A 23,584-nucleotide genomic window follows, 5' to 3' on the forward strand; every position below is an offset into this window, starting at 1 on the left:
GGCCGTTAAGATGTGAGTTATGGGGGGGAGTTCTTCCTATAGCAACTGTCCTTGCACCTTTCGTAGTTGTAATCTATGCTGGTATATCGCAGCTGGTTGTAATATCACCGGTTAGATTGTGGCATAGAGCTGGATGATCTCTTTTGCGTGTTTTTACATTCTTTCCAACTTTTTTTTTTTGGCGTGCTTTCCAAATTTTTCTTTTACATACAAAAAAAATACTGGTATTAAACATGTATGGACCGGATATGGTTCGAAAAAAAAATTATAACGACTAAAAACCACCTTAATTACCCCTGAATACTCTCCCCAGTCTCTGCATCGCTGAATCTCTGAAAGAAACAATAGCAGAGATCATTCATAAACATCAAACATTTATTATCAGCATTTTCATTAACCTTACAGCAGTAAAACAGCAAAAAAGACATTCAGACAGTCAACTCTGCTTTCTCGTTAGTGCCTTCTCGTTAGTGCCTTTTCGTTAGTGCCTGTACACCGTTTTCCGGCGTTTTTGGTCGAGTCCGCCGGAAAATGGCGTATTCGACCATGGTCGAGTTCGCCGGAAAATGGCGTATTCGACCATGGTCGAGTGATTTTCACGGTGTTAGTCTTCCTAATAATCCCATGTTTTTGCTTTGTTCTCCTTGGAATGAGAACAACGAAGCAATGGCAATTTCTAAACAATTATTGTTTTTCTTCGGAAACGATGAATATTTCACTAAATATTTTATAAAACAAAAACAACCAACTAATTATTTCATTCGAAAGTCATCACTGGCGGGACGATTATTTTGAAATATGGCAACTAGCGTTTACTATTCTTTAACATCGTCCTAAATCCGAAATGATAACCAGATTTCAGGCAGCTGGTATAGCAATATTCTGATGTAATATGATATAAAGGTTATAGCATTTCTCCCCTTGGGTCATCTCTCATCACTTCACCCCGCGACACGTATTATGTCATTACACAACATTAAACAAATGATGAAAAACTAGGCCAGATTTAATCTTCAGCAGGCGAAAATATTTCCCCAAAATGTTGTGACAAGATATGCTAAAGAGTTGTTTTTTTTGGATCATATATATGCTATCGTTTCCACATTTTCATATCGCAGGGAATCAAATCACAGTTTTAAAGTGTGGATTAGATTTAATGAGCGTGTTACATAAGGTTTATCTCATTATGTTACGTTTTATCTCATCTTTTTTGTGACCTAACAGGCTAACACACGAGTTTCCATTTATCAACAATCGACGACGTCTGAATTTGATATCAGAAATCAGAATTGTTCTCATATTTTCCGTTTATGCCACGACAGGTGAAATGAGGTACTGTCGACATTTTTGTCTCGCGTCTGACCTTCTATAAACAACAGCGCCAGTCTCACGAATTGCAAAGCAAACACAGGAGTTATGCCTGGGAGAAGAAGGAATAAAACAATCACTATTGATTTGAAGTTATCCATTACGTTGCTACTTCTTGGAAAGCATATTATAGTAAATGTTTCTGGGTTTCCAAATCAATGTAGGAATCATCTTGAGCTCAAGAAAGGAAAACGTAACGTGAACAACAGTATACCTGCAAGATATTGGCAATGTGATAAAAAAATCTCAAAGAAAGCTTGGTATAGGTTCTCGGGTGATGCTGGGAATATAATAACTTCGATGGCGGTTACGCCAGGTATGTGTGGATCAACGAACCCTGGATGGTTGAATGGACAACATCCTTGTATGATGAATGAAACGAAAACCGGTGATGTATGCTTTGTTGATCAGCACGGTGATTGCGGAACACGAGTAGATATCTCGATAACACATTGCGGGGAGTTTTATGTGTATCAACTACCAAAGATGAAAAATTGTAGGAAGGGAATGGGATCATTCTGCGGAGAAACCAGCAAAATTCCCATCTCGTCCTGCAACACCACAAAAACATCAATATCAAGTTCCACTTCGACGACAAAGCAAAGTAAGTACATATGGTTACATTTTCGCTTATAAATGATGCAATTATTGTTACACTGAATATCCAATAGTACTTTCACACAGTATTTGTTTTGTAAAACCATCAAAGTTACATATTTTCCCTACTTGTTAAAGATATGGCCAACGAACTCTTTTTTTTTTACCTCCCCGTGTTATATAGAGATCCATTTATCTAAAAAATGTTCAAAGCAATCCGCCCCAAAATTGAACCGAAAGAAAGGTGATATAGATGTCACATCTAGGTCAAATTGTGTAGACGACTCTAACAACTAAGCTATTAGCCATTTTGGATTGTCCTGAAAAAAAGTCAGGCCTGGAACCCTCTGATCTTGTGTAGACCACCTACTGTCTTGAGCCAGGCTTCTGTCAAGCTCAGCCAGGTCAAGGTGTGCAAGACAAGGCTTAAACCAGGCTGCAGTTGAAGTCCTAGTCTAATTAGCTGTGTTTACAGCTACAGACCTAAATTAGGTTTAGTCCTGTCTTTGGCATTGATCTTCGTAGTGCAAGCTCACTTTGGAATGAGCTAAAATAAGACGTGTTGAATAAAGACATGTTACCTTCATATGAAGATAACTTATGCAAGAAAATTAAGAAAGAAAAGTTTAATTACAACGTTCACTTCACAAAGAAGTCTACGGCAAATAATTAACATAACGCCCACAGATTAAATGCAACAACAAATATCTCTTATCATCGATTTTCTGAAATGAAGTAAATGAAACGCACGTTTGCGTCAAGAATGCTCTCATTTCGCTTTGATTTTAGTTTCAGCCTTCTAAAACCCTCCTACACTGCATTACGCGCATGATAGACCTAAAAAGCTTTGTCCAAAAATTAAAAATTGCTATTACACTCCGAAAATCGTTATTAGATTCACTTTGGCGACTAATTACCAATAATATCAGTTTCCGTTTAAAAAAACAGACTATTGTTAAAAAAACCGGTATATATAAACACTGATGTCGCTAAAAAAATTATTTCCCACTTTAGAAACACGCTTACATTTTACATTTTTCCGGTTTCGTGTAAGAGTTTCGAAAAAAGATGTGACGACCTTTGCAAAACTATATCTTTCAGAAATTATAGTTCAGTCTTGAATTACTAGTTATAGCTTTGTTTAGATCTATTTTCCCGTGTTTAGATTTATTGGAAACTTCTCCTTCAGTTAAAATCGACCCAACTTTGTGTTTAATCATCACAAGTGATTCAACACGCTGGACATGGTGGGATTGGCCAGGAACAATCAAAGAGTTTTATCTTAGGTTGAGAGATAGAAACAATCCATCAGGGCAATCATCAACGTCTTTATGTTTACCTCCTTTATTTACCACAAGTCATGCTGACACAAGTCAAACGATCTCTTCAACAACAAGTGAATTCTTAACCATTTCGTCCATTGCAATTAAGACGGAACCAAGTCCAACCATTTCTTTCACTGCATTAAACTATTATTCAACTATTTCCATCGTTGTTAACAGACATGATCAAAGTTCAGATCATTTTCTTGACGCACGTAAAATTGATCTGGGTTCGACTTTCATAACAAGTAAAATCCATCAAAGTTTAACCATTGCTTTCATCTCATCAAGTACAACCGATCTAAGATCAACAATTTCACCCACTACAACGAAAGAGCATCGAAGTTCAATTTTTGATTCAACCGTATCTTTCACAACGAGTGAGGTAGATCCAACTTTAATCAGTTATTCCATCACGAGTGTCGATCTCAATCCAACCATTTCTTCAATCACAAACAGAGTCAAGCCAAGTTCAACCAATTCTTTTATCGCTCACAATATCTATAAAAGTTCAAACATTCCTCCAATCTCAAATAAAGTTGATCGAAGCATCACAATTTTAACCGCTACAAAGAAAGTCGATACAAGTTCAATCACTCCATGTGAAGTTGGTGCCACTATAATTTCTTCTTCTGTAGCAAGTAAAGTCGATCTAACTACAACTGTTTCTTCAATCACAAGTAAAGGAGTCAGTCAAAGTTTAGCCATTTCTTCCATTTCAAGTAAAGTTAATCCACGTTCAACTATATCTTCCATCACAACTACAATCGATCCAAATTCCACTACTTTTTCCATCACAAAAAAAGTCAAACGAAGCTCAGCAACTTCCTTGATTAAACACAACATTGTTCATCGTTCAAACATTGCTGCCATTATAAATACAGTTGATCCAAGCGCAACATCTTCATTCATCACAACGAAAGTTGATGAAAGTTCAACATTGTTTTATCCAAATTCAATCTATTCTTCCACAACAGCTAAAGTCAATTCAAGTCCAACCATTTCTTCCATCACAGCTAAAGTCGATCCATGTGCCACCATTTCTTCTATAAGTAGAGTTCATCCATGTGCCATTTCTCCCATTGCAAGTAAAGTTGATCGAAGTTCAACCTTATCATCCACCACAGGTAAACTCATTTCACATTCACCTCTTCCATCCATCGTAAGTAAGGTTGTAACGTTTGTAGACTTCTTTGAACACATATAAAGCTGATTCAAATTTTCATTCAACTTTTTTACCACAGGTGAAATCGAACAGCGTTCAACATTTCCAGCCGGTGATCAACGTTCAACCTTTGCTTTCACCAGAAGTGAAGGTTATCCAAAGTCAACATTTCCTTCAACCACAAGGAGCGTCAGAATCGAAAAACATTTGGCCAAACTGGAGAACGAGGCAAGAGAGTCTTATGTTGCTAACACTTATCATTATAATCAATATGAGGACAGGCCGGAAAACGTTTAGATATCTGTGCTGTGCTTAAATACCTTATTTCAATTTTCAGGCAGATAAACTTTATAGTAACACAATATCTGAAGCTTCTCGAAAGAAGATGGCGAAAAGGATTATCCACCAATTGTCAAACATAACATATCTTGAAATAACAAATGGAGGGGGAAATGAGAGAAAAGAAAGTGTTCTTGTTTATACAGTTACAATACTTCAAAAAATCGTTGATTTGAATATCTCTGATAGCAGCCTCGACGTTTTGGAACCTGCAAACTATGTGTTGCATAGCTCATATGCAAATTCCTGGAGACAAGTAAAGGTAAGTAATGATAGCATGATGAAACTGAAAACACAATCGAAATAGACCTCTAGCCCAGACCTCTCGTTTCTGTAAACGAATCTTGTACTGAGCGTATTAACTAGTGTGGTGTACTTTTAGATAAGAACGAAATTTTAAGGAGCTTTTCCTTTCAAAACTCTTAGTCGACAAGCTTTTTTTTAGGAGAAAAACACCATTCGTAAGATGATAATCACCTTGAAAAATTATGGTTTCCAGAATGGTGAGAACATCAAAAAGAATCCAAATGCTTCGAGTTTTTTTATATTCAAAAACCACTCGAATGTGCAGCTTTACGCGACGTATGCACAACACACAAGACGTTTGTCGAGAGAAGGAAGATCGTTCAAATTTCCGGATGCAACATTTAAACTCTCGTCTGATGCATTGCCTAAACATTCTGGCGCTTTGGTCGTTGTTATCTGGTTCAAAACTATGCATTCTTTCCTTAATGACGACATGCATAATCCAATGATTACGAGCAACATGATAAGTGCAAGTGTTAGACCTGAGCCAAGAACGAAGTTCAAACGACCTGTTCGCATCAGATGGGACATGAAGGAATTGGTAATCTTCCACTTGAAGTGAATTAAAGTTAGAAAAAGATAAGATATAAAATGATCACGGTAGCAAATAAAAACATGAAATTTGAAATCTTTCTCGGTTTTCAGAACGACTCAACAACGTGTGTTTACTGGAAACCAGAACGCAAAGAGAGTAATTGGGAAACAAGCGGATGTGTAAGAGTAAAAGAGAAAATGAAGAATAATCTTCTGATATGTGAATGTGATCATCTTACAGCTTTTGCTGCTATGGACATCTCGAGAGATGTGGTAAGGTTTGATATATTAAACAACAGAAATTACAGAACCGACCATGAATCACATCAGCATACTTCTTTCATTCTTTCAAGGAAAGCAAAGCTGAACGGCAAGCTTTGGAGGCGATATCGACTGTTGGATGTTCCTTGTCACTTCTTGCCATATTCTTGACAATTCTCGCGCACGTTTTGTTATGGAAAAAACTCCAGCAGAATTCAAAGAGCGAAATACCTTCACGAGTACTTATGCATCTTTGCGTAGCCATTGGAATGACTGATATCATGGCTATTTTAGCAGGGCCTGCCAGAAGTGATGAGGTAGACAGATACAGTACTCTAAGTCCTGACTCCTGAAACCTTGCTTGTCGTTCTAAATATAAAATCTATTACCAGATGCAGTTAGCAACATAGTGCTTTGCAAATGTTGAGTAATACCTACGTGAATGCACTCCTTTGTTCCTCTTTCAGACATTCTGCATTTCCGTGTCCATATTATTGTATTTCTTTGTGCTGGCTGCGTTTGGCTGGATGTTATGCGAAGGAGCGATTATCTATCTTCAACTTGTGAACGTCTACACTGGATTGGGCTTAGGAGGAAGACACATGAAAGTATTTTATATCATTGGTTGGGGTAAGTCACCGGAACTGATATTCATGCATCCCTTTATATATAGTATAAGTTGATTAAATATTAGTTGAAGGGAAGGAAAGGTTAGATTAGGGAAGAAAAGAAGAAACATTTGGTGATTTTTTAGACATGAATAACTCACAGCCTTGTTGTATTTTACATAAAATAGGTTTTCCAGTTGTTGTTGTGTCATTCTTGGTTGCTCTAAATAATCGGAAGGACTTTATTACTGAGCATGCATGCTGGTGTAATAATGATGGTGCATTGTTCTGGGTATTTGTTAGCACCATGATTTTAATTCTGCTGGTGAGTTCTGTTTTATTTTTTACTCATTTGAAATGGCTTTGAGGATGCATGAGAATCGAGGAGGAAGGAAGTATGAGGAAGGTTTTCAATCTAAACACAACTCAAAATAATGTATTGCATTGCTTTTAGATAAACTTTGTTATCTTCATTCTCGCGTTGCGGAGTGCCTTGTCCTCGAGCGAAGTGAGCACAACTCGCTCGCTAAGCAAACGAGTTGGTAGCAAGAACAGCATTAAAGCATCGGCCGGAGTAACATTGCGAAAAGCAAAACTTGGTCTCAAAGGCACAGCTATATTACTTCCATTACTTGGTCTGACGTGGGTATTTGGACTGTTGGTGTTTAATCGAGATACTATTGTGTTTAAGTATCTCTTTGCTATTTTCAACTCAATTCAAGGATTGATGATTTTCGTTTTTCATGTTTTAATCAATAGAAAGGTAGGACTACTGCTTTGGACTATAGTTTACTTACCTATACACTGGCCTCTCATATTAGTAGTGTGATTTAAGTAGTTCAATATTTCTCTTTTTTAAGATTCATGATGCAATCATTAAAGGAAAAAAAACATTTCACGCGACACACATCAATGTCACAGCTCTCAACAATAACACCTGTGAGTGATTTTTGAAAAGTTCGTTTACCATAGCTTGTCCTGCACAATACCAACATTAACAAGGCCGGTATTCTGAAAGATTACGCCTAATCTCGAAGTGTCATTTTTCGTTTTTCATGAGTTTAACCTTTTTCAGGTGGTACCCTTTCAACTAGTGACGAGAGAAGTCGAAGGAAGTCAAGTATTTCTGTCACTCCGGAATTTTTACAGAAAACATTAAGTCGACCTCTCGCAGTGAACAATACGTACACCATCAATAATAATAAGTACAAGAACAACATTAACTCAGAAAACGTTATTTTAGAAGATGTAGAACCTATGAAGGAGCTATAATGATCATATCCGGGTTGAATTTAATATTCAACAGCATTAGCACTTCAAGGCTTTGATTGGCAGAATTAGGTGCGATGTCAAAATCTTCAAAATCAAAACAAATTTTTGACATTGATTTAAAGCTCATGGCTAACATTGCATTGTTTGAGAGAGGTCGAAAAATTGACGCATCTCGATTTTACTTTCTGACATAACATAGTTCTTTATATATAAACTTATGAATTCTACTGTTCGTGAAATATGGGATACAAAAGTTACTTAATTGTGCACAATATTGGCGGATTTTAGTCATTTCACCACAACACTGTGTTGATTGCAAGGCAACAGCTTGCAGCGAAGCTTTGCTGATAAGAATATTTCATGAGATTATACATTTAAGGGGGCTTCCTCGTTGCTAGAAGGTCTGTCTGTTGAAGACGAATGCTCCTCAGAGCCTGCACTGTGGTAGCCCTTGCTGTCTGTTTCAAAAGCATCATTGTTCCTTTCAACAGGGTTTTCACGTCCTTCGGACACATTTGACAAGCTATTACCAGCTTCATCATCTCCTAATATGTAGAGAAGACATTAGGATGTACAAATGAACAGGCCAAATTTTTCTTTAACGAAGCCTTTACTCAACACAGTTGTCTTATACTGCATAAAACAGATTTAACTCAGTCCTACTGGGTACAGATAGGTGGCAATGACAATCTGGATTGATAAAATATCAATAAAAAATTATCAGGGCTGATTTGATCCGGCACTCGTTACATCACCAACCTTGAACGGGCGAAATGTTGTTTTCATTTTGATCATCATTTTCCTTCATTTCCTCTGCTACAGACACGTTGAAATTATTATAACCTCCGCTCTCAGAGGTCCAGTTGCTACTTTCCAACTGAAGTCTGGCATTTTGTCTCACCATCTTCTCGTTAATACCAGAATCGGAATTCTTCGTCGGTGAACTAGTTGAGTCTAAAAACAATTCAAGTTGAATGAATGAGGGAGAGAATATACGTAAAATGTCAAAACTGGACACACAGTTTCCTTACTCTTAGGTGCCTTTTTCATAGTCTTCTTGTCAAAACTAGTGGAGAATGTACTTCGTCTTATTGTACTGTTGCGGACAACATCTCGCATCTAAAATATAAAATTTTGGTGACTGGATAACTGGATCGGTCGACAACCATGCTTACGATGCAAGTACGTATCTTTTACCTGTTTATTTAGGACGCAATGGAAGAGGAAAATGAGCATGCCTTGTGCGGAGTTGAACACGGCAAAAAGATATCGGAAAATTAAAGTTTCTCTGTTGAATGTCATCAATCCAAACACCCAAGTTAAACCAAGAATTGGGAAAATGACAACAGCAGCTTTTACACCTGTTCTGACTTTAGTAATATTGTCCTGTGATTTCACTTTGTGAGATCGCATCATTGTTCGTAGGACCATGACAAATACGATAGTATTGGCCTAAAAAGTGGGAGAAAGAAGAAGGCATACATATATCCAGATAGCATTTTTTATATTGGTTGTAATCTATCGTATCTTAACAAGAATGAGATGCTTACCAATATAACAAGAAATGCTGGTCCAACAAACGCCCAAATCAAATTGTTGTCAATACTGAGCCAACACGAAGAGTCACTGCCATATCCTTCACCTTGAGTTGCTCCAAGTGACACGACAACAATGAGAAGAGGGATACCTGTAGAGATTTTTTACCTCTGCTTAATATTTTTCCCTTTCCTTGATCCAAAAATGAAAGAAGGGAATATGCCGAACTATGATACACACAACAGTGGCTCAATAAATGCCCTGAGTGTTTTGAATCAACTTTGTATTAGATGAACTCTTTCTTGCATTATGCAAGTTTGGCAGATCACTTACCCCAGCCGATGAAATTGAAGATTTTCCAATGTTTGCCACGTACTCCATCAAAGACCCTGATCAGCAAGATATACAGTAATATCCCCTCACACAACATCCATCCGAACGCAGAAAGCACGAAATAATGGAGAAGAGCGGCGACTGCTTTGCAAAAATTCTGTTGAAAGGAGAAATACACTATGTTTACATCCTTTGAACATACTCATCAAATGAACATACTAATTTACTCAGGTGCAAAGGACAGACTTACGGGACTATCTCTTGCAACGCCTTCAAGTATCGCGAAAATATCCGTGAAACCAATAGCCACACATAGACTGAGTAACACTTTAGCGCGAGGTGATTTTACTTGCTTCCAGAAGCAAACTTGCATGAGAGCTGTGAGGACAATCCCGAGCAACGATAGTGAACATCCTACGGTTGAAATCGTCTCCAATATTTTAAGTTCCTCCTCTGTTACCTGGAAGAGAAATCCTCATGATGTAATGGGCAATATTTACAAAGATACACGAGAATTTTCAAACTGATTTAAACAATGATGAAGATTTAAACAATGATTCTAAAGGTAGTGGTTTCTTCTGGTGTAATGGGCAATATTCACAAAAGTACACGAGAATTTTCAAACTGATTTAAACAATGATTCTGAAGGTAGTCGTATCCAGCTTACTTCTACTCCAGAGACATCCATCATGATGGCAAAGGCAGAGTTATGGTTACAATCACACGTCACATTTCTTTCGTTTGATTCTTCCTCGTTCAGTACACAACCTTCACTACTCCATTTACTGTTGTTAACGCTTGGTTCTGTGAACGCACACGTTCGTTTTGGATTCTTATAACCAGTCTAAAATGGTTGTATATGTTTTTCACTTGTATGAACACAATATTATTAACTCCTTGATTGTACAACTTGCATTGTATTGTGTATATCTTCATAGCCTACTCTCCAATTTTAATTTAATTTGTGATCTAATTGCTTCAATGTCAATACCTTTCACAAATATGTCTATATTAATTTGATTTTTAACTATATAACAACGAAGACCTGTTCGTACCTGGTTATTTTGAAGAATGATCTTAAAAGGCTCATCAAGCAATTCGGGCAGTCGTGGTTCTGTTGTGAAGGACATTACGGTACTTCTTATAGTCAGCGAATCACTCGATGTTATGCTGTCATCCACACTTTTCTCCAATTCATCCTCAGATAAAATTTCCTTAATTGAACTGTACTTTACCACCGTTGCTTGGGTGATGTTAGTTGTCACATTACCGGGAATAACAACGCCTTCGCCCACAGTATCCATTAAGTACAAGTCTTTAGGTTCGTCAGGTTTTACTGCAGATAATCGTATCCCACGGACGTCTATATTTGGGGTGGTATACGATACAACTTCTCCTGTTTTTCCACTTTGTGAAACGAAGTTTTTCGCATTTAGATCTGCACCACTAATAATCTTCTTAGCCAAACTATTTCTTGACTGTAATAAAAACACGTTTATAGTTAGGCTTTAGGGTAGGGCGAAAAGACTATATTCTCTTGAATAGCGAGTTTTCTGGTCACTGACATGATCTTTTACAGATGAGAATTTCGTTTCCCTGTTGGTGAAAGAATCTTGCTCATATTTTCCCCAAATATTCAAAAGTTTAATAAAATTAGGTTTAAAAATTCGATCCACCTGACTCTATTGCCAAAAAATATTTTAGTAAAAAAAACTCGTCTGATGCGGAATAAAATGTATTTCTTACCGGCACTTTCTTCCAAACATCTTTCCTTTCCGGATTAATGATATTACTTGATGAACGAATGAAATTCTCACGATCATTTTGGGTTTGGGTTTTCTGTTTTGTCTTCTCAAGAACATCGACGATGTCTTCCACGTCTTGAACAAAAAGATCATCTTCATTTGAAACATTTGTAGTCTCTTGAATTATATCGCTGATATCATCTGTTTTAAAGCCTTCGTCAAATAAGATGATCTGAAATTTAGTGAGATTTAGTTAGAACGAAGAAAAGGAATTCGTGATTCTGTATTATGAAATTCTTCGTCCTCAAATGGAGTTACCAGCAAAGCCACGACTCAAAAGGATAATGAAAACCACTTTAATTATCCTCAACAATATCATCGATTACCTTATCAAGGAGATCAATAACTTTATTATTTCTACAATTGTCTTGATTCACATCACCCCAGACGGGCTTGCCATTTGTGTTGCTGCAGGATCTGCGAACAGTTCCTGCAAAAAATATCATGTGGAAACCCACATAGTTACCACCTGATGCTACGTTACGCTGATTACGCTAATGCTTTATCCGGCAAAGATTCATCCTAGTTGTTCACGATATGATGGCCTCGATCTTTATTTAACCAAATCTCTCTAACCGAATCTTTCTAACCGAATCTCTTTCTCTAACATTTGCTCAGATCAACTAAAATAAACTATTTGGTTAGCATACCTGATGTCCCTTCAGGGCAATCTTTTAGAACTAAAGTACCAACAGTAGTCTTCTCCCAGTTGTAACCTCCCTTATTGTCACTGAAACAGAACTCGTCGAAATCTTAAAAGAAAGAAAGCAATGACAATCAAACTACTGCTTCAATGCCGTGTCGTACGCCAGGAGTTTAGGATGAAGAAATTTAATATATAGAATATTGAAAAGCCAACAAAAACAAACGGAACTTTCACCTTTGGAAACAATATTCACGCTAACGTCGTTACTCTTTTCACTTGTCCTGTAGGAATTCTTTGCGGTGCACCAGTATACTGCAGTGAAACTAGGTTCACTATCTGTCAATTTTTTACCAGATAAGTCCAATTCTTTGCTTTCAGCAATGACACCAGACTGTTTTGAATTGAACCATTTGATTTGTATATTTGGCTCATCGCCTTCAGTAACGTTGCATGTTAATTTTATTGGATCACCTGAATGCAAAAAAAATGAGTCTTCCGTTAGAGGATTTCAAAAAACACTTACGGCTGGTTAGACAACACTCTTGTTAAGGCTTGTTAGAGTCTTGTCAACGGTTTTTACAATCAAAAAGTGGCCCTTGCCTGAACTATAGAAAAACACATTTTAAAAGAAGTGATGCTAGTATACCGCACCTTCAGTCATAGAAACGGATAACGGTAATGCTTCAACAACAGGAATGATATTAACTTCTATCTGTACACTACTATTAATTGTATCTTTCCCTTTACTAGAAAATAAAAAAAGCTCAATAATTTCACTATATTAAGTTCGCCTGGTTTGTTTGAAGACGACGCTACGCTGCTTCTTGTTTGAAAAATTAAATCAACTCACTTAACAATACAGTAGTAAGTGCCGGAGTCTGATTTCTTTGTTTGGCGGACAGAAAGAATTGAAACTTTGTCGTTGGTTTCAATCTTCACTCTGTCTGATAAGGATAATATCGTATCATTGTGTCTCCATTCAAAGCTTGGTAATGATGGTCCACTAACGGTGCATGTTATTTCCAAGAGTTTACCAGCTTCACCACTGTACTTGACTTCCATTTTAATATCACTCAAAGCTTAGTAAATAAAAGAAATAATTTGTTGTTCAGTCTCGTTTAAGGACCATTAAGTAATTCTATTACTGAAAACACTACGACTAAGGTATTCTATATGTTTAAACATTCATTTATATCTATAAGAAAAAATATTATGAAAAATCACTCATGAGTTGCATAAAAAACGAAATTCAAACATACTTTATACCTTAAAGAAAGAAAGCAATGACAATCAAACAACTGCTTCAGTGCCGTTTCGTAACCAGGAGTTTAGGATGAAGAAGTTTAATATATATGAAAAGCCAACAAAAAATAAACAGAACTTTCACCTTTAGAAATATGTACGCTAACGTTGTTACTCTTCTCACTTGTCCTGTAGGAATTATTTGCGGTGCACCAGTATATTGCAGTAAAACTCGGATCTGACAGTTTTTTACCCGATAAGTCTAATTCTTTGCTTTCAGCAATGACACCAGACTGTTTTGAATTGAACCATTTGATTTGTATATTTGGCTCATCGCCTTTAGTAACGTTGCACGTTAATTTTATTGGATCACCTGAATGCAAGAAAAAAATGAGTCTGCCGTTAGAGGATATCAAGAAACACTTAAGGCTGGTTAGACAACACTCTTGTCAAGTAGACTCTTGTCAACAGTGTTTACCATCTAAAAGTGGCCCTTGCCTGAACTATAGAAAACACATTTTATAAGAAGTGATGCTGGTATACCGCACCTTCAGTCATGGCAACGGATAACGGTAATGCTTCAACAACAAGAATGACTTTAACTTCTATCTGTACACTGCTATTAATTGTATCTCTCCATTTACTAGAAAAGAAAATGTTCAATACTTTCACTGCATAAAGTTCGCCTGGATTTCATATTTACTATTTGATGGAAAGTTGTTTGAAGACGACGCTACGCTTCTTCCTGGTTGAAAAATTAAATCAACTCACTTAACAATACAGTAGTAAGTGCCGGAGTCTGATTTCTTTGTTTGGCGGACAGAAAGAATTGAAACTTTGTCGTTGGTTTCAATCTTCACTCTGTCTGATAAGGACAATATCGTATCATTGTGTCTCCATTCAAAGCTTGGTAATGATGGTCCACTAACGGTGCATGTTATTTCCAAGAGTTTACCAGCTTCACCACTGTACTTGACTTCCATTTTAATATTACTCAAAGCTTAGTAAATAAAAGAAATAATTTGTTGTTCAGTCGCGTTTAAGGACCGTCAAGATAGTCTATGTTTCACTTTTTGTTAAATTACCTGGTATATCCGTAGTGATATTAAATGAATCAGGTACGACTGTCAAGTTACCAAGATTCCCAGTCTTAACGATGTCGTCCAAAATAAGATTAATTTTTTCCAAGGAATCTGGCACCATAACGATTTCGACCTGACAAATCACACTTCCTTTACTTAAAAGACAAACATAAATCGTTGAGTAAATTTTAAAGCATTCATTTTGGACACGAGGCCACGTGGAGTTTCGCTAACAAGACCTACCTGAAACCAAGGACATTAGCTCGACGATATTCTGGCGTGTTAGCATATTCAGCATCAAACTGAGAACATAAGATAAAAAACAAGTTACCAAGAATACAAAGAACAGTGATGTTTACCCACTTCATCTACAAAGAATTGTAACACTTACATTTCTGGTAACAGTTTGTGCAAGAATTTTATAGTCTTCGGAGTTTTTATCGTTTAGTGATTCAGTGAACACTGCATTTTGTAGTTGGAATGTGATGTCAATGAACGTGTCGGGTAAGACTGCAAAAAAGTGATATTTTAATTCCAATTCGGGTTTCAAAATATGAGAAATAAGAATGGAAATCCAACGGGCACGTGGAAATCTTCAACGAAGATGCGGGAATAGAATTTTTGCACTAATTATAATAATAACAACCGCCTGGAAAAAAGCGTAGTGAGCACATTAGACAGTTATTCATGTCCAAAAGTACACTTACTTGTACACGATGATGATGACCCACCATAACCAACATTACAATCGCAACTATGAGAGCCTTGCTTGTTTACACATTTACTGTTCTCGGGACAAATGTCCGGATTATTAATACATTCATCGATATCTGAAAATAATGTGCTTAATTTTTCCTTATTATTTTAACATATACTGTGTCCAATTACATGTTCTTATTAGTAGCTTAATATTACCTTCACAAAAAGTCACTCCAGTATATCCTTGAAAACAGGAACATCGGTATGATCCAATACTGTCGATACATATTCCACCAACTCCACACGCAGTGCCAGTTGAACATTCATCAATGTCTAAAAGATTGATAAAAAATACCTATCATTAGAAAGCTGCCTGTAAGATTTGGTTGGCTCAAAGTTCCTGCAATATCACCCCTAATTTTTCTTGGAAAACGAAATCCAAACATACTTGTGCAAGTAAAACCATTTCCAGTGTAGCCATCATTACAACGACATTCAAAAGAACCAGGATTGTCAGTACATTTAGCGTTTACATGACATGGATTGCTTGAACATTCATCAATATCTAAAGGACAGGAAAACCTAAATTAATCATAGCATAATCTCACCCGAGTGAATTATATTTTGAAACAAAATAAAAAAATGTGTTTATGTTCATTTTGACAATTCGAAGTCCCAATTCACGTGAAGCCAGAGTTACATTTGTTAATTCAGAGTTACAAGTTGTTATTCACTTATTGAAATAGCAAATAAATGTCAAGCATCAGTTTATGAAAGATCATTATACTCACTGGAACAGTTCAGTCCATTTCCAGTATATCCGCCATTACAATGACATTCATAAGATCCTTGGTTGTCAGTACAGTTAGCATTTCTATCACATGGATCCATCTTACATTCGTCAATATCTATATATTTCAACTTATAGTTAGGTGAGGGATTTTAAGAAAATTACTACATATAAAATAATTGTACTCACTAGAGCAATTCAAACCATCTCCAGAAAATCCATCACGGCATTGGCATTGATAAGAACCCTCGTTGTCAGTACAAGTGGCATTTGCATCGCATGGGTTGTTTAAACATTCATCGATGTCTTAAAAACATAGTTTTAGGAATAAGAAAAAATCTAATGTTGGAAACATATTGGTAATGATTGCGCTTACTGGAACAATTGAATCCATTTCCTGAAAATCCAGCATTGCATTTACACTTATAAGAACCCTCGTTGTCAGTGCAACTGGCATTTGCATCGCATGGGTTAGTCAAACATTCATCGATGTCTTAAAAATACAGTTTTAAGAGTCAGAACAGGCTATTTGATTTCGGAAAAAATTTTAGTTAAGATTGTTCTTACTGGAACAATTGAATCCATTTCCTGAAAATCCACCATTGCATTGACACTTATAAGAACCCTCGTTGTCAGTACAACTGGCATTTGCATCGCATGGGTTGTTTAAACATTCATCGATGTCTTAAAATTACAGTTTAAGAGTAAGAATAGGATATTTGATGTTGGAAAAATTTTTAGTAAGGATTGTTCTTACTGGAACAGTTCAATCTATAGATTAATATTACCTTCACAAAATGTCAAGCATCAGTTTATGAAAGATCATTATACTCACTGGAACAGTTCAGTCCATTTCCAGTATATCCTTGAAAACAGGAACATCGGTATGATCCAATACTGTCGATACATATTCCACCAGCTCCACACGCAGTGCCAATTGAACATTCATTAATGTCTAAAGGATTGATAAAAATACCTTTCATTAGAAAGCTGCCAGTGAGATTTGGTTGGCTCAATGTTCCTGCAATATCACCTAATGTTTCTTGGAAAAAAAATCCAAACATACTTGTGCAAGTAAAACCATTTCCAGTGTAGCCATCATTACAACGACATTCATAGGAACCAGGATTGTCAGTACATTTAGCGTTTACATCACATGGATCGCTTGAACATTCATCAATATCTAAAGGACAGGAAAACCTAAATTAATCATAACATAATCTCACCCCAGTGAATTATATTTTGAAAACAAAATAAAAAAATGTGTTCATGTTCTTTTTGACAATTCGAAGTCCCAATTCACGTGAAGCCAGAGTTACATTTGTTAATTCAGAGTTACAAGTTGTTATTCACTTATTGAAATAGCAAATAAATGTCAAGCATCAGTTTATGAAAGATCATTATACTCACTGGAACAGTTCAGTCCATTTCCAGTATATCCGCCATTACAATGACATTCATAAGATCCTTGGTTGTCAGTACAGTTAGCATTTCTATCACATGGATCCATCTTACATTCGTCAATATCTATATATTTCAACTTATAGTTAGGTGAGGGATTTTAAGAAAATTACTACATATAAAATAATTGTACTCACTAGAGCAATTCAAACCATCTCCAGAAAATCCATCACGGCATTGGCATTGATAAGAACCCTCGTTGTCAGTACAAGTGGCATTTGCATCGCATGGGTTGTTTAAACATTCATCGATGTCTTAAAAACATAGTTTTAGGAATAAGAAAAAATCTAATGTTGGAAACATATTGGTAATGATTGCGCTTACTGGAACAATTGAATCCATTTCCTGAAAATCCAGCATTGCATTTACACTTATAAGAACCCTCGTTGTCAGTGCAACTGGCATTTGCATCGCATGGGTTAGTCAAACATTCATCGATGTCTTAAAAATACAGTTTTAAGAGTCAGAACAGGCTATTTGATTTCGGAAAAAATTTTAGTTAAGATTGTTCTTACTGGAACAATTGAATCCATTTCCTGAAAATCCACCATTGCATTGACACTTATAAGAACCCTCGTTGTCAGTACAACTGGCATTTGCATCGCATGGGTTGTTTAAACATTCATCGATGTCTTAAAATTACAGTTTAAGAGTAAGAATAGGATATTTGATGTTGGAAAAATTTTAGTAAGGATTGTTCTTACTGGAACAGTTCAATCTATAGATTAATATTACCTTCACAAAATGTCAAGCATCAGTTTATGAAAGATCATTATACTCACTGGAACAGTTCAGTCCATTTCCAGTATATCCTTGAAAACAGGAACATCGGTATGATCCAATACTGTCGATACATATTCCACCAGCTCCACACGCAGTGCCAATTGAACATTCATTAATGTCTAAAGGATTGATAAAAATACCTTTCATTAGAAAGCTGCCAGTGAGATTTGGTTGGCTCAATGTTCCTGCAATATCACCTAATGTTTCTTGGAAAAAAAATCCAAACATACTTGTGCAAGTAAAACCATTTCCAGTGTAGCCATCATTACAACGACATTCATAGGAACCAGGATTGTCAGTACATTTAGCGTTTACATCACATGGATCGCTTGAACATTCATCAATATCTAAAGGACAGGAAAACCTAAATTAATCATAACATAATCTCACCCCAGTGAATTATATTTTGAAAACAAAATAAAAAAATGTGTTCATGTTCTTTTTGACAATTCGAAGTCCCAATTCACGTGAAGCCAGAGTTACATTTGTTAATTCAGAGTTACGAGTTGTTATTCACTTATTGAAATAACAATCAAATATCAAGCATCAGTTTACGAAAGATCATTATACTTACTGGAACAGTTCAGTCCATTTCCAGTATATCCGTCATTACAATGACATTCATAAGATCCTTGGTTGTCAGTACAGTTAGCATTTCTACCACATGGATCCATCTTACATTCGTCAATATCTATATGTTTCAACTTATAGTTAGGTGAGGGATTTTAAGAAAATTACTACATATAAAATAATTGTACTCACTAGAGCAATTCAAGCCATCTCCAGAAAATCCATCACGGCATTGGCATTGATAAGAACCCTCGTTGTCAGTACAAGTGGCATTTGCATCGCATGGGTTGTTTAAACATTCATCGATGTCTTAAAAACATAGTTTTAAAAATAAAAAAAAATATCTAATGTTGGAAACATGTTGGTAATGATTGCGCTTACTGGAACAGTTAAATCCATTTCCTGAAAATCCACTATTGCACTGACACTGATAAGAACCCTCGTTGTCAGTACAAGTGGAATTTGCATCGCATGGGTTAGTCAAACATTCATTGATGTCTTAAAAACACAGTTTTAGGAGTAAGAATAGGATATTTGATGTTAGGAACATTGTTAGTAAAAATTGTTCTTACTGGAACAGTTGAATCCATTTCCTGAAAATCCACCATTGCACTGACACTGATAAGAACCCTCGTTGTCAGTACAAGTTGCATTTGCATTGCATGGGTTAGTCAAACATTCATTGATGTCTTAAAAATACAGTTTTAAGAGTAAGATCAGGATATTTGATCTTGGAAACATTGTTAGTAAAGATTTTCTTACTGGAACAGTTGAATCCATTTCCTGAAAATCCACCATTGCATTCACACTGATAAGAACCCTCGTTGTCAGTACAAGTGGCATTTGCATCGCATGCGTTAGTCAAACATTCATCAATGTCTTAAAAATACAGTTTTAAGAGTAAGAATAGGATATTTGATGTTGCAAAAATTTTTAGTAAAGATTGTTCTTACTGGAACAGTTGATCAATCTATAGATTAATATTACCTTCACAAAGTGTGAAACATCAGTTTATGAAAGATATCAGTATACTCACTGGAACAGTTCAGTCCATTTCCAGTATATCCGTTATTACAATGACAGTCATAAGATCCTTTGTTGTCAGTACAGTTAGCATTTCTACCACATGGATCCATCTTACATTCGTCAATATCTATATGTTTTAACTTATAGTTATAAAAAGGTGAGGAATTTTAAGAAAATTAGTACATATAAAATAATTGTACTCACTAGAGCAATTCAAGCCATCTCCAGAAAATCCATCACTGCATTGGCATTGATAAGAACCCTCGTTGTCAGTACAAGTGGCATTTGCATCGCATGGGTCAGTCAAACATTCATCAATGTCTTTAAAATTTAGTTTTAAGAGCATGAATAGCCGGATATTTAACGTTGGAAACATGATAGTAAAGATTGTTCTTACTTGAACAATTGAATCCATTTCCTGAAAATCCACCATTGCATTGACACTGATAAGAACCCTCGTTGTCAGTACAAGTGGCATTTGCATCGCATGGGTTAGTCAAACATTCGTCAATGTCTTAAATATAGAGTTTTAAGAGTAAGAATAGGCCATTTAATGTCGGAAATATGTTTGTAAAGATTGTTCTTACTGGAACAGTTGAATCCATTTCCTGAAAATCCAACATTACATCGACACTCATAAGAACCCTCGTTGTCAGTACAAGTGGCATTTGTATCGCATGGGTTAATCAAACATTCATCAATGTCTTAAAAATTTAGTTTTAAGAATAAGAACAGCCGGATATAAAAGGTTGGAAAACTGTTAGTAAAGATTATTCTTACTGGAGCAATTGAATCCATTTCCTGAAAATCCATCATTGCATTGACACTGATAAGAACCCTCGTTGTCAGTACAAGTGGCGTTTGCATCGCATGGGTTAGTCAAACATTCGTCAATGTCTTAGAAATAGAGTTTTAAGAGTAAGAATAGGCAATTTAATATTGAAAAGATGTTATTAGTAAAGATTTTTCTTACTAGAACAGTTGAATCCATTTCCTGAAAATCCATCATTACATTGACACTGATAAGAACCCTCGTTGTCAGTACAAGTGGCATTTGCATCGCATGGGTTAGTCAAACATTCATCAATGTCTTAAAAATAGAGTTTTTAGAGTAATTACAGGATATTTAATGTTGGAAACATGTTAGTAAAGATTGTTCTTACTGGAACAGTTGAATCCATTTCCTGAAAATCCACCATTACATTGACACTGATAAGAACCCTCGTTGTCAGTACAAGTGGCATTTGCATCGCATGGGTTAGTCAAACATTCATCAATGTCTGGAAACATTCACAATTCAGTGTTAAAGATTTAACAACTGATAGAAACGGGCGAAATATATGAAAAATTTTACCCACTTGAACAATTAAATCCATCCCCAGTATATCCAGCACGACACTGGCAGTCATAGGAACCATCATTGTCAAAACAATCAGCATTTGCATGGCATACATGTTTGCTGGTCAAACATTCATTTACATCTGGAAAAATAATAGCGTTAATGTTATAAAATTATTAATTATTTGTTTATACTTATGGTACAATTTACTCACTTGAACAATTCAATCCATTTCCAGAATATCCAAGATCACATTGACAATCATATGAACCATTACTGTCAGTACACTTGGCATTACCATCGCATGGTCGTGTCAGGCATTCGTCTATGTCTGCAAATAGAAAAAATGATCAATTGAACTGAATTCTTCTCTTTAAAAAAATAATGAGCATAATATTATATATTTTACTTTCACAAACAGTTCCATTTCCACTAAATCCAGATTTACAACGACAGGTGTACGATCCATGGGAATCCAGGCAATCTGCGTTAGCATCGCATAAAATTTTTAAGCACTCATCAATATCTGAAAGAGATGAAACATATTTCGTGGAGATTGTTCAAAGGAAAACTCTACCATTCTTTTCAATGCTTACTTGCACAATTTGAAATTCCATCCCCTGTGTAGCCAACATTGCACAGGCATTCATAAGAACCTTGATTGTCAGCACAGCTTGCATTAGCATGACACGGGTCAGCTAAACATTCATCAATGTCTATAAATATTCATAATTTCAAATTAGAAAAAAGTAACATAATTAAAACGGGCAAAATAATATTGCAAATATACATTAGATTGTTCTAACTAGAACAGTTGAATCCATTTCCTGAAAATCCAACATTACATCCACACTCATAAGAACCCTCGTTGTCAGTACAACTGGCATTTGCATCGCATGGGTTAGTCAAACATTCATTCATGTCTTTAAAACAAAGTTTTAAGAGTAAGAATAGGATATTTGATGTTGGATACATCTTAGCAAAGATTGGTCTTACTGGAACAGTTGAATCCATTTCCCGAAAATCCACCATTGCATCGACACTTATAAGAACCCTCGTTGTCAGTACAAGTGGCATATGCATCGCATGGGTTAGTCAAACATTCATCAATGTCTTAAAAACATAGTTTTAAGAGTAAGAATACGATATTTGACGTTGGAAACATTCTTAGTAAAGATTGTTCTTACTGGAACAGTTGAATCCATTTCCTGAAAGTCCAGCATTGCATTGACACTGATAAGAACCTTCATTGTCAGTACAAGTGGCATTTGCATCGCATGGGTTAGTCAAACATTCATTCATGTCTTAAAAATACAGTTTTAAGAGTAAGAACAGGATATTTGATGTTGGAGACATGTTAATAACGCTTGTTCTTACTGGAACAATTGAATCCATTTCCTGTAAATCCACCATTGCATTGACACTGATAAGAACCCTCGTTGTCAGTACAAGTGGCATTTGCATCGCACGGGTTAGTCATACATTCATCAATGTCTTTAAAACAAAGTTTTAAGAGTAAGAATAGGATATTTGATGTTCGAAACGAATTATTTGATGTTAGTAAAGATTGTTCTTACTGGAACAGTTGAATCCATTTCCTGTAAATCCAGCATTGCATTGACACTGATAAGAACCCTCGTTGTCAGTACAAGTGGCATTTGCATCGCACGGGTTAGTCAAACATTCATTCATGTCTTAAAAATACAGTTTTAAGAGTAAGAACAGGATATTTGATATTGGAGACATGTTAATAACGCTTGTTCTTACTGGAACAGTTGACTCCATTTCCTGAAAATCCACCATCGCATTGACACTGATAAGAACCCTCGTTGTCAGTACAAGTAGAATTTGCATGGCATGGGTTAGTCAAACATTCATCAATGTCTTAAAAACATAGTTTTAAGAGTAAGAATACGATATTTGACGTTGGAAACATTCTTAGTAAAGATTGTTCTTACTGGAACAGTTGAATCCATTTCCTGAAAGTCCAGCATTGCATTGACACTGATAAGAACCTTCGTTGTCAGTACAAGTGGCATTTGCATCGCATGGGTTAGTCAAACATTCATTCATGTCTTAAAAATACAGTTTTAAGAGTAAGAACAGGATATTTGATGTTGGAGACATGTTAATAACGCTTGTTCTTACTGGAACAATTGAATCCATTTCCTGTAAATCCACCATTGCATTGACACTGATAAGAACCCTCGTTGTCAGTACAAGTGGCATTTGCATCGCACGGGTTAGTCATACATTCATCAATGTCTTTAAAACAAAGTTTTAAGAGTAAGAATAGGATATTTGATGTTGGAAACGAATTATTTGATGCTAGTAACGATTCTTCTTACTGGAACAGTTGAATCCATTTCCTGAAAATCCACCATTGCATTGACACTGATAAGAACCCTCGTTGTCAGTACAAGTGGCATTTGCATCGCACGGGTTAGTCATACACTCATCAATGTCTTTAAAACAAAGTTTTAAGAGTAAGAATAGGATA

At 36.0% G+C, this 23,584-nt stretch overlaps 2 protein-coding genes across 51 annotated transcripts in view; one reads left to right on the top strand and one right to left on the bottom strand.

Moving 5' to 3' along the window:
- The first annotated feature begins 1,332 nt into the window (after positions 1-1,332).
- On the top strand, positions 1,333-7,788 carry LOC114525372 (adhesion G protein-coupled receptor L3-like). Its single transcript, XM_028546690.1, has 11 exons — positions 1,333-1,972; positions 4,532-4,680; positions 4,790-5,053; positions 5,237-5,638; positions 5,743-5,904; positions 5,985-6,209; positions 6,360-6,522; positions 6,689-6,825; positions 6,955-7,263; positions 7,361-7,439; positions 7,576-7,788. The coding sequence occupies exons 1-11, from the start codon at positions 1,417-1,419 to the stop codon at positions 7,770-7,772; spliced, it is 2,643 nt and encodes an 880-aa protein (XP_028402491.1). The 5' UTR covers positions 1,333-1,416; the 3' UTR covers positions 7,773-7,788.
- Positions 7,330-23,584, bottom strand: part of LOC114525371 — a 36,148-nt gene continuing 19,893 nt past the window's right edge. For 29 of the 50 annotated variants that reach the window (XM_028546635.1, XM_028546634.1, XM_028546670.1 and 26 more), the window contains 61 exons: positions 23,433-23,549; positions 23,233-23,349; positions 23,043-23,159; positions 22,852-22,968; positions 22,662-22,778; positions 22,462-22,578; positions 22,272-22,388; positions 22,081-22,197; positions 21,891-22,007; positions 21,681-21,800; positions 21,494-21,610; positions 21,299-21,415; positions 21,104-21,226; positions 20,909-21,025; positions 20,719-20,835; positions 20,526-20,642; positions 20,333-20,449; positions 20,143-20,259; positions 19,950-20,066; positions 19,756-19,872; positions 19,482-19,598; positions 19,292-19,408; positions 19,101-19,217; positions 18,912-19,028; positions 18,724-18,840; positions 18,380-18,496; positions 18,149-18,268; positions 17,882-17,998; positions 17,691-17,807; positions 17,504-17,620; positions 17,316-17,432; positions 16,972-17,088; positions 16,741-16,860; positions 16,473-16,589; positions 16,282-16,398; positions 16,095-16,211; positions 15,907-16,023; positions 15,564-15,680; positions 15,332-15,448; positions 15,124-15,246; positions 14,808-14,926; positions 14,660-14,718; positions 14,420-14,571; positions 14,106-14,334; positions 13,883-13,977; positions 13,480-13,707; positions 12,943-13,171; positions 12,744-12,838; positions 12,327-12,563; positions 12,097-12,198; positions 11,773-11,876; positions 11,388-11,618; positions 10,697-11,119; positions 10,309-10,485; positions 9,892-10,101; positions 9,642-9,798; positions 9,323-9,459; positions 8,970-9,224; positions 8,804-8,891; positions 8,532-8,726; positions 7,330-8,317 (listed from right to left, as the gene is read on the bottom strand). In XM_028546635.1, the coding sequence (XP_028402436.1) occupies positions 8,139-8,317; positions 8,532-8,726; positions 8,804-8,891; positions 8,970-9,224; positions 9,323-9,459; positions 9,642-9,798; positions 9,892-10,101; positions 10,309-10,485; positions 10,697-11,119; positions 11,388-11,618; positions 11,773-11,876; positions 12,097-12,198; positions 12,327-12,563; positions 12,744-12,838; positions 12,943-13,171; positions 13,480-13,707; positions 13,883-13,977; positions 14,106-14,334; positions 14,420-14,571; positions 14,660-14,718; positions 14,808-14,926; positions 15,124-15,246; positions 15,332-15,448; positions 15,564-15,680; positions 15,907-16,023; positions 16,095-16,211; positions 16,282-16,398; positions 16,473-16,589; positions 16,741-16,860; positions 16,972-17,088; positions 17,316-17,432; positions 17,504-17,620; positions 17,691-17,807; positions 17,882-17,998; positions 18,149-18,268; positions 18,380-18,496; positions 18,724-18,840; positions 18,912-19,028; positions 19,101-19,217; positions 19,292-19,408; positions 19,482-19,598; positions 19,756-19,872; positions 19,950-20,066; positions 20,143-20,259; positions 20,333-20,449; positions 20,526-20,642; positions 20,719-20,835; positions 20,909-21,025; positions 21,104-21,226; positions 21,299-21,415; positions 21,494-21,610; positions 21,681-21,800; positions 21,891-22,007; positions 22,081-22,197; positions 22,272-22,388; positions 22,462-22,578; positions 22,662-22,778; positions 22,852-22,968; positions 23,043-23,159; positions 23,233-23,349; positions 23,433-23,549 (8,402 nt within the window). In that variant the 3' untranslated portion in view covers positions 7,330-8,138. The remainder of the gene's footprint in view (positions 8,318-8,531; positions 8,727-8,803; positions 8,892-8,969; positions 9,225-9,322; positions 9,460-9,641; positions 9,799-9,891; positions 10,102-10,308; positions 10,486-10,696; positions 11,120-11,387; positions 11,619-11,772; positions 11,877-12,096; positions 12,199-12,326; positions 12,564-12,743; positions 12,839-12,942; positions 13,172-13,479; positions 13,708-13,882; positions 13,978-14,105; positions 14,335-14,419; positions 14,572-14,659; positions 14,719-14,807; positions 14,927-15,123; positions 15,247-15,331; positions 15,449-15,563; positions 15,681-15,906; positions 16,024-16,094; positions 16,212-16,281; positions 16,399-16,472; positions 16,590-16,740; positions 16,861-16,971; positions 17,089-17,315; positions 17,433-17,503; positions 17,621-17,690; positions 17,808-17,881; positions 17,999-18,148; positions 18,269-18,379; positions 18,497-18,723; positions 18,841-18,911; positions 19,029-19,100; positions 19,218-19,291; positions 19,409-19,481; positions 19,599-19,755; positions 19,873-19,949; positions 20,067-20,142; positions 20,260-20,332; positions 20,450-20,525; positions 20,643-20,718; positions 20,836-20,908; positions 21,026-21,103; positions 21,227-21,298; positions 21,416-21,493; positions 21,611-21,680; positions 21,801-21,890; positions 22,008-22,080; positions 22,198-22,271; positions 22,389-22,461; positions 22,579-22,661; positions 22,779-22,851; positions 22,969-23,042; positions 23,160-23,232; positions 23,350-23,432; positions 23,550-23,584) is intronic. The other 21 variants (XM_028546668.1, XM_028546661.1, XM_028546647.1 and 18 more) reach the window with 21 other exon arrangements.

The sequence above is a fragment of the Dendronephthya gigantea genome, unplaced genomic scaffold (genome assembly GCF_004324835.1).
Source record: "Dendronephthya gigantea isolate DGI-Jeju-01 unplaced genomic scaffold, DenGig_1.0 000034F, whole genome shotgun sequence".
NCBI classification, from domain to species: Eukaryota; Metazoa; Cnidaria; class Anthozoa; order Malacalcyonacea; family Nephtheidae; genus Dendronephthya; species Dendronephthya gigantea.

Coding starts and splice junctions, on each gene's coding strand:
- LOC114525372 (XM_028546690.1), top strand. CDS start 1,417: ATGCCTGGGAGAAGAAGGAATAAAACAATCACTATTGATTTGAAGTTA. Junction 4,681..4,789: donor TGGCCAAACTGGAGAACGAG/GCAAGAGAGTCT, acceptor TTCAATTTTCAG/GCAGATAAACTTTATAGTAA. Junction 5,639..5,742: donor GATGGGACATGAAGGAATTG/GTAATCTTCCAC, acceptor CTCGGTTTTCAG/AACGACTCAACAACGTGTGT.